This window comes from Morus notabilis, unplaced genomic scaffold (assembly GCF_000414095.1).
Source record: "Morus notabilis unplaced genomic scaffold, ASM41409v2 Scaffold279, whole genome shotgun sequence".
NCBI classification, from domain to species: domain Eukaryota; kingdom Viridiplantae; phylum Streptophyta; class Magnoliopsida; order Rosales; family Moraceae; genus Morus; species Morus notabilis.
In genome coordinates this window covers 197,914-208,253 of record NW_010365881.1, presented here as the reverse complement: position 1 = coordinate 208,253, position 10,340 = coordinate 197,914, and the positions used below count along the sequence as shown (strand labels likewise).

General features: G+C 39.3%; 1 protein-coding gene across 1 annotated transcript; it reads left to right on the top strand.

Moving 5' to 3' along the window:
* Positions 1-5,256: 5,256 nt before the first annotated feature.
* On the top strand, positions 5,257-6,270 carry LOC112093706. Its single transcript, XM_024172657.1, has 3 exons — positions 5,257-5,669; positions 5,766-5,946; positions 6,028-6,270. Exons 1-3 carry the CDS (start codon positions 5,257-5,259, stop codon positions 6,268-6,270), a joined length of 837 nt encoding a protein of 278 aa, XP_024028425.1.
* Positions 6,271-10,340: the final 4,070 nt, after the last annotated feature.

Here is a 10,340-nt window from a genome sequence, read left to right as displayed (position 1 = left end):
TTTTTTTTTTTTTTTTGAAAGGTTCACTATTTCAAAACTATAGTATAAACTTCAAAGGGCATCCAAATAATTAATTTTCTATAGTAGATTATTAAAAAGAAAAAAGAGAATGATATACTGTGATCAACCATAAAAAGGATTAAAAAGGGGAACATTGAGAGAAGAATAGGGATCTAAGGTGGGAAAATGAGAAAGTTAAGGCAAAGCTATACATACAATAAAATAGTTGTTCTTGGCCCCCAAAAACAAATATAAAAACACAAATAGGCACTTATGCATCTCATTGTGGCTTTTTATGCTCCTCTATGATGTCACCCCACAACTTTTACCATGCAGCCCATTTGGTGTCAAGTGTGTCCCCACTTCAACTTACAATATTAGCCATTGGATGGCCTCCAAACTTGTGCAGGAAAAAAAAAAGGTTCTGTTTGGTTTTTAGGCATTGAAGTTGCTACACAGTAGTATACACTATTGTAAATGTTGTGATTGTCGTATCATCAATGTCTTCCTTCTATTCTGCCCTTGAAAATACTAAAATACCATAATGATGATTCTTATTATTAGCCATCCAATTAATCAAAAACTACTATGTCAAACTACATGAATCCTATATAATATAATTTATGAGTTTTTAATTGTTAAAAATAATAGTAATAATTACCAATGATAATAAATAAAATTATTTTAAATTCCGACATGAATTTTAAGTTGATAATAACTTAAGTACAATTATCATAAGCACATTATTGGACGCCTAAAACTATTTTTGGATATCCAGTTTTATTGTTTGTGGTAAATAGATAAAGGTAAGCGTTGAATATACAATTATGTCTCCCTTGATAGGATTCTAGAATATAGACAGCCGTTCCAAGGCTTAGGTGCAAACTCCCCACAAATTAATAATTAATCATTATAACAATAAACTGCTCAATTAAACTATTCATTAATCCTTGCAAAAGATAACATGCTAATCTGCATCCATTGTAGCTAGAAATGCAGTCTCTTTTTGCAGTTAGCTAGCTCTGCACTGTGCCCAAGAAATACGAATATGGGTCAGTCCCAAAACAAAATAAAGCTAACACTGTAACACACAACAATAATTACTAATATAAACAAAAGAATATTGGTGGTAACTAATAACCATACTTGGATGAAGTACAAGGAGAGGAAGTTGACAAGTGATTGGGCACCATGTGCTCTTGTCATACCAACTCTGCACGTCCATGAGATGTGTTTAACAATTAATTGTACATTTTCTCTTTTAGAGTCACGGCAGATAAAAAAAACCCCGCTATTTACATAAATAAGTCTTATTGTATGGTTAGGTGTTATTCAATCTAACAGGTTTTTTTTTTTTTTTTTGGGTGAATGCTGGGGATGAGATGTGTTTGACAACTATGCATTTTCTTAGATTCACTGTGAGCAAATTTGTTTCTGCCCTCTTTGGAATCCAAGTTTGTGGTTGTGGATACAAATGTAACTCATGACTCATCTTATCTGATGTGATATTAGATTATAAATCCTAGTCCATTTAAGTGACACCAGAGACTTGGCCTATTAGCTCATGGACCGGTCCACATTTGGTCTCATGCCATTCCATCTAATGGATTTGTTAAGAATTTTCTATCTTGTTTTCACTAATTAGGTAGCATCTATTATTGTTGGTTTCATAAATTCCATTCCTGGTGATTCATGTGGTTGGATTTTTAACTTTTTTGTGCTATATGATTGTATGCTAGGCAGTGGCTAGCTAGCTGGCTTTTAATGAGTTGCCCACTACTTCATCCTTTGGAGAATATATATAGTAAGGTATAAAAAAGAAAAAAAAATCCCACTGTTGAAGCAGAAGTTTAATCATATTTTTATTATGTCCTATTAAATGTCATTTTTATTATATATAATTCTAACGTCATCTAACAGTTTTAAACCTTATCTTCACATATTGTCTTTGCTTAACTTCAAATTTTGCCAGGAAAACCCCTAGTTGGCTTAGTTTAATGTCCAATAGCCCCAAAAGTAAAACACGTGAGAGATGAGCTCAAATCCAATATCACTAACTCCAAATCTTCCAAATTAGCTTTCACAACTGGTTTGAGATGCAGAAGTCTTTTCAATATAAGAAGCTGAAGAGCTATAAAATGTGTTGATCCCGCAAACAATTTGTTTAAATACCAACCTTTTTGTCTAGAGATAATATATATGTTTGTAACAATAATGATTCAAGACTGTTTTAACAAGTTATCAAATACAATATTGATTCTAAGATTACCCAATAGCTACAATAGTAGCAACTATACTAACACCAGTGTTGTGCGGGAAAATGTGGGTGACATGTGGAACGGTGACAGCGTGACCCTACTTTCCCTCAAAAGGTGGCAACCCTCGACGTCAAGAATTCGACTACCCTCGGCGCTTAGAGTTCTCTACCCCTCGACGCTGCAAAGGGCGCCGACCCTTTGTGCCGTCGAACTTATGCAACAACCTTCGGAAAGATCAGAAAGGGCATAAGGTCTGCGCGACACAAACGCCGAGGGGAACGCTCTTCAGAAAGAAGCCTGACATCACAAGTTGTGTCTAGGGGTGGGAGACATCTGCAATACGGGCATTAATTGCAAACCCCTAAACCGCCATGCAGTGGGCAGTGAGGGATTACAGGAATTCACAGAGCCGCAATAGAAGACCAATTGGCTGAGTGAATAGTCCAAAAGGTGATTAGTAGGCTACGATCTTAGCCTAGAAAAGTAGGCCACTCGAGTACTTCTACCTACGAAAGAAAACCACCCACGAAGGAAGCTTGGGCTATAAAAGGGACAAAGCCCCATACACAAAAGGGATCTCTAGAAAATGAGACAATAGAGAGGATTAGAGAAGAGAAAGGACACGTGCATGTAAATTGTACAGAGTCCAAAAGAAATATATCATACACAAGTGGATGTAGCTCTTCATTAATAGAGTGAACCACTATAAATCTCGTGTGTCCTCTCATTCAAGTGATATACTCATGCTTACAAGACACAACAAACACTCCACAACTTAATTTTTAATATACTGTTTATTTCTAGCCGGAAACCCAATGGGATACCAACGGGTAACCCGGCATATTTCTGTTGATGAAATTTCACCGTCAACAATTGGCGACTCCACTAGGGAACGAACCCAGAATCTCTGGTTCATACGTTTGTTGACATGCCTTCAAGAAAAAGAATCGAGGTCATCAACCAATGCGGCTAGATGGAAGAAACTGCCACACATCTGGCAAACGATGGGATGGAAGAAGACCTACCTCCGGTTAGGAATGGAGCCCCACCCCCAGACATACCGCAACTAGACCCTGTGCAGTTGCAGGCCCAGCTCACTACCCTAACCGACCTGGTGCGGGGACTGATGACTATAGTTGAGCGCTTGGATGGAAGAAACTCGATGCCGCCTTTGGAAGACGCCCCGAGATCGATAGAAGCTGCCATAGTTGGAAACCACAACCCCGGTGACCGCCAAGACATCCCAGAAGGAATCGGGGACAGTGAAAATCTTCAAGGTGATCCCAAGCCTCGGCCCTCTCAATCCACCGGCAGTCGTCTAAGGGCCGCTAGACTCCAGGCTCTGGAGAACCAAATAGCCGGAGGCCTGGGAAACCCCGAGGCGCCACCCCAGAACCCAGGCAGAAACCCTCCAGGGGATGCGGGGTCGGTGCAAGTGGGCGGACGGGCAAGAGGCGGACCCAATGCACAAAGGGCCGAGGCGTCGAGAGGAGCTGGTTCAGCAATCTCTACGGAGGAGACACTAGCCATTATGGAGCGCATGGCTAGCCTAAAGCAAAAGCTCACGGGCGATGTCACCGGCCTAAAAAAAAATATAGGGCGAGTGGCCGAGGTGGTGAACGTCGACATCACACCTAGCCGGACGCACGACCACCCGTTTACCGAGGAAATTATGGCCCCACCTCTCCCCGATAAATACAAGTCACCCTCAATCCCACCATATGACAGCAGAGAGGATCCAGATGATCACCTAGAAATGTACACAGGGCACATGCTCTTGCATGGATATGCCGAGGAGATCATGTGCCGAGCCTTCCGAAACCATCTAACGGACTCTGCCCAGAGATGGTTTCGAACACTAAAACCAAACTCCATCTCAAGCTGGGACGAGTTGCAGGAATCATTTTCCCTCGAGTTTATGGGAGTGAAAAAATATGTCCCTCCAAAGCAGAATTTGACGACAATATACCAAAAGTCAAACGAGTCATTAAAAGAATGGTTCGCAAGGTATGGGGAAGCTGTTTCCGCAACAACAGACATAACCGATAGGGAAGCCTTGATGGGGGCATTATCTAGCATGAAGAAAATCACCCCCTTCAAGAGAGGGCTGAACAGGAAGCCTCCGTCCAGTTACAAGGAATTCCTTGCGCGAGCACAAGGATACATCAATGCCGAGGAAGCAGATGCAAATGACCCCGAGCACAGGTCTAACAAAAATAAATGGACTAAGCAAGGGTCAACGGCAGGGAAGTAGGACATAAAGAAATGATGAGGCGGAGGAAGCAGAGACAAGCAGTCTGCTCCGGCACCGAACATTCCAGAAGCTAAGAAATCGAGGTAAGAGGAGAACCGCAAGCCTCGACCGTTTCAAAGGTACGACTCCTACCATGAATTAACAATAGGAGTCAAGAAAGTGTTTAATCAGGTAGGTCGCGGGAACTTACTGTGCTGCCCCGAGCCAATGAGGTCAAATCTGAGCCGAATGAACCAAAAGAAGTACTGTAGGTTCCACGGTGACGTCGGCCGCCACACCAATGATTGCGCCGATCTAAAAGATGAAATAGAAAGGGTAATCTGAGAAGGAAGGCTGCAGGAGTTCAAGGCCGAGCGAAGACCAAGAAACGATGGCCACGGTGGCCAAAATGACGGTTGACGTCGAGAGGAGAACCAGCGACCAGAGGACCGGGAACCCGTCGGCGTCATACGAATCGTCCTCGGCGGTCCGTATATTAGAGGAGACTCGAGGAGATCTCAATAAGACTACACCCATGAAGCCAGAGGGGTGTACCAGGAAAGGTTCTGGAATGTCTCCTCCGCAAAAGCAACCAGGTTCGGCAGTGCTGACGTAGCTTTTAATGAGGATGACGCCAACGGGGTTCACTTCCCCAATAACGACGCCTTGGTGGTAGAAGTCGTAATTGGAAATCACACCGTATGCCGAATCCTGGTGGACAATGGAAGCTCGGTAGACCTCCTATACTCCGACTGCCTAGAAAAGATGGGGATCCCGAAGGAGCAATTGGAAAAAACCTCCAGGCCGTTGTACAGTTTCACTGGGGATTCCGTCATCCCTCAGGGGGCAATCCGGCTGCCTATAACCGCCGGGAAGAAACCTCGACAGGCCACCATAATGGCCAATTTTGTGGTAATAAAGGGAGGCTCCCAATACAATGCCGTCATTGGAAGGCCGACCCTTCAGGCGTTAAGGGCAACAACCTCCATCTACCACCAAAAGGTCAAATTCCCTACCCCAAACGGTGAAAGGGACATAAAAAGCAACCAGTATGAGGCTAGGGTTGCATATTCTGATGCTTTGTGCGAATATGACCAGCCTGGGAGGCAGGAGTCCAGAGTGGTCTATCAAGGCGCCATTAAGGACATAGACCCCAGGGTCCAAGAGGAGGCCGCATGGTCTCAACCCATCGAGCAATTGGTGGAGATCTAAGTCGACAAGGACGAGCTAAACAAAGTGCTCAAAGTAGGTTTTGACTTAACTCCATCACTTAGGGTGGAAGTCGAGAGCTTTCTTAAAAAGAACCTGGATGTCTTCGCCTGGAATCATGCTGATATGGAAGGGATCGACCCAGAAGTCATATACCATTTTTTAAATATAGACCCCTCATATCCCCCCAAATGCCAGAAGCGTCGACTAATGAACCCGGAGAGGTACGCGGCATTGAAAGAAGAGGTCAATAAGTTGATCAACAATGGTTTCGATAGAGAGGCCCATTACCCTAGATAGGTCTCGAACCCTGTTTTGGTGGTCAAGCCTAACGGGACATGGAGAACATGCGTCGACTTCAGTGACCTCAACAAAGCCTGCCCAAAGGATGGTTTCCCACTTCCTCGAATAGACCAAATGGTCGACGCCACGGCAGGGCATGAGATGTTGAGTTTAATGGATGCCTATTCTGGATACAACCAGATCCCTATGCATCTGACCGACGAAGAGCACACATCCTTCATAACCGATAAAGGCCTCTATGTTGGGAATAATGTCCTAGAAGCATGAGATGTAATAGGATATTCATTATTTATTTAATAAAAGAGTTTATTCATCATTTTATGTGCATATATTTATGAATATTTTATGAATATCAAATAAAAATTTTGTGATTATTTATGTAACCTTAAACATGGCATATAAGTGTTATATACGAGAGGATAATGTTTAAGGATAATAATCAAAAAGTGATGTTCGTAATAAATCTAATTAAAGTTCAGAATCTTTAATTAGAACATTACTAATACATGTCATTCCCATTTAGAATGGAACAGTGTTATCCGCACTGTTAATATGGTGTGATATTGAATGAGTATATTACGCATAATAAGATTATGTGGAACAAGGACACAGACAAAATATGAATTTCTAATAATTTTCGTTAAGTATAGAAATTCTAATTGAGTCTATCGATAGTCATATATAAAATGATCTTAATCCTGAGCTCTTAACAAACTCTTATTTATAGATTTGTGTCTTTTGATTTACTCGGTACAGATTCTGAGACCCTGAATCCTATTCCTGGGAGACATGATGAAGTAGGTAGCCAGGAATGTTATTATACGAGATGGAATCCATTCCTTCTTGAGAAAGAAGTAGATAAATAATTCTCTTGAGTGTTGATTCGGTACTTGGATTAGTATGAGCGCTCTGCTTCATTAATGTGTTTTATGAATCATTATCTATTAGAGAATCAATGGTACTCAATGATGAAGATATAATTAGAGAGGTTAACGGATTCTACCTGACTCTAATTATGAATTATTTATGGAGGATTGATCTATATGCAACGACTATATCAAATGGACACTTTACAGTTTAGAAGTAATTAATGTCTATAATTTCGAGAGTGCAATTCTAAGTTTATAGTGGAGTAACTATTGAAATTAATACAATTAATTAATTAATTAAAGTGTTTAATTAATTATTAATTTTATTGGAGCTCGGGATTATAGGTCCATTAGTCCCTGCGTCATCATTATAATTCTACCAGACACAGAGGGTAAAATGGGAATTTTAGAATTACGAAATTCTAAAATTAAACACTCGAAAATAATTAATTGAGAATTAATTATCATTTCAATAATGTGATTATTTAAATTTGAATTTAAATTGTGAACATAATTTAAATTTATCCTTTTAAACTTATTTGATAAGTTGTTCAATTTAGAATTCAAATTAATTTAAGTTTGACTTAAATTCGAATTTGAATTTGAATTAAAATTGGACTACAGGATAAAGGATGATTTTCTCTTCCTTTCCTATCTAGTATTGGCGCCACACACAAGGGATAGAAACCTCGCATGGCCGGCCACTCAAGGGATAAGGTGTAGGAGATTTTTTGTTCCAAATACAAATAGGAGATAGAGATTTGATTTCTTTTTTGAAGTTTGACTTCTACTCTTTAAATATGAGAATGATAGAAAATTATGTAGACAATTTTTGAAAATAATTTTCTGCCCTAATTATTGAATGTGGCCGAAATTTCTCCTAGGGAAAAGAGAGGAAAATTTTTTCTCCAAAAAAATTCCACATCGTGCATGCGTTGGTGTTTGTGGAAATTTGAGTGTTATTGAAACCTATTTTGTCTCACGTGTGCCCACACACACGTCTACGTGGAATCAAGGATTGACATGGAAGACTTTGGTTTTCTAAACACAAAGCTTGGAGTAAGGATCGTTCGTGGTCAAAGAACTCAAGTTATCATCCAAGTCGGCCTCGAGGTATTTTTCCTAATTGAGTTCTTGATATATAAATTAATGTGATTAATTTATTCGTGCATAAATTAATATAATCTATAGAGTATCTCAACAATTTTATGAAAATTTTTGTTATACACGATCCGCCTCCTGCCACACTTCCGCATCCGAATTCGATTCGGTGACCAACAATTGGTATCAGAGCGGTTTGTAGACGATATTAATTTATGCTTCGATTATTTGATAATAAAAAATATGTGATATTTAATTATGTATGTATGTGATGCGTAGGCATTTGCATTGATGGATGTTCATATTTAATTCATGTTGATGAATGTATGGATGATGGATTTGGTCATTAATTATATGGTTCCATGGATCGGTTATATTCATTCATTATAAATTCATTCAGAATTAGAATTATTGTAATTCTAGGGTTTGGATAGAATTAGGGTTTTGAATTTGAATCAAAAGGAGGCCATGAAGATTAAGTTGGAAGCCCCCCAAGCTGCCCATATTTTTTCCCAGAAACAGCCCAATGCGCGCGAGCCCAGGCGTACCCCGCGCGCGCCCCAGTGAGTGCCCAGCGCGCCCGTAGCGGAGTGAGCCAGATCAGATCATGGACCCCGAATGGGCCCGAGACTTTCCAAAAGCCTCGTAATACGTGTCGAAGGACCTAGAAAAGTTCCGGTGCCCAAAGAAGGTGCAATCCAACCCGAAGACAAAGAATGAAGCTGAAGAATAAAGAATTCAAGAATCGAAAACCCGTTGATGTAACGGAAGAAATTAATTATTGTAATTATTTATTTATTCGATTTGGTTGTAATTTATTTATTTTTTCATGGGACCCAGTCAAATCCATCCTAATAGCCGATTGTATATATTTATATTTTATGTTGATAATTATATATTATATGTCCATGCATATAACATTCCATATAGATAAATATGCCTACTCATATATTTTATAACATGCCATGCATACACGCGCATTTATTATTATTTATTTTATTTATTATAAAAGTGTTTTAGAAAAATAAAATAAAATAAGAACCATGCGCTAAAATCGATTTAATATGAATAAATTGATTTAAGTTGTAAAAATTGATTTGCAAAATAATGTTACATGTGAAATTGAATATAAGAGTTAAATTTTAAAATTTCACATATCTGAAAAATAAATTGTTTATTTTTTGATTTGAAAACCATGAGATGTTTTTCAAACAAGATACATATTTGCAAAATAATGAGTGAGAGAGGGTTGTATGATAATACGGCTCACTAGTCTCCGCCGTTAGTGCAACACCGTGAGATCCGAAAAGGGGCTTTGCGGCGACATTGAATCACCCTCCTAAAGGAGAGTGTTCTTGCCGGATCAATAATAAGGTTGGCTTCCTAGAGATAAGATTTCAAGATGTATTTCTGAATTGACTACCCAAAGGTAGCAATACGGAGTTAAGTCTATAGGATCTGAAATGGTGGGTCACACTCATAAAATATAATCAAATCTGTTGGTTATATTTTGACTAAAATAATGGTAGTTAATAAATTATGAAAATATGAAATATTTTGACTATATTTATTAACTGAGAAGAGTCTCGATCTAATTGCCATATAACTTGACTACCCAAAGGTACACTTTATATGTGGAAAATTAGATTATCGTTGGCACCTAAAATTAAAACATGATTTATGTATTTTTCACGTGCATCATGCATCATATTTAATTGTGCCTAAATTCACATGCTTTTGATATTCATGCGCATAAAATGATTAGATGAATATTCTACTTATTTCCAGCAACATGTCAAATCCTATTATCACACTACTTGCAACTGAAAAACTAGACGGTGATAACTACGCTAAGTGGAAAAGTAACATGAACATACTATTGGTCTGCGAAGACTACAAATTTGTCCTAGTAGAGAAATGTCCTCAAGAACCCGCGGCTAATGCATCCAAAACCGGAAGGGAGCCTTATGATCGCTGGATCAAGGCCAACAACAAAGCAAAGTACTTTATGTATGCCAGCATGAGCGATGTACTTCGCAAGAAGCATGAGGCGATGGAGACTGCTTATGAGATAATAGAATCTCTAGAAGCCATGTTCGGCGCTCCATCAGAGAAGGCTCATTTGGATGCTGTAAGGGCTTTCATGAATGACAAGATGAAGAAACGCTATTCAGTTAAGACACGTATTTTGAACATGATTGATCACCTCCATGATACGGAGCTCAATGGTGCCAAAATCGATGAAGCCACCCAAGTTAGCATCATCTTGGAAAGTCTATCCCCTGATTTTCATGAGTTCGTGAACAACTTTGTTACGAACAAGAAAAATTCCAACCTCACTGAACTCATGAATGACCTGCAAAACTT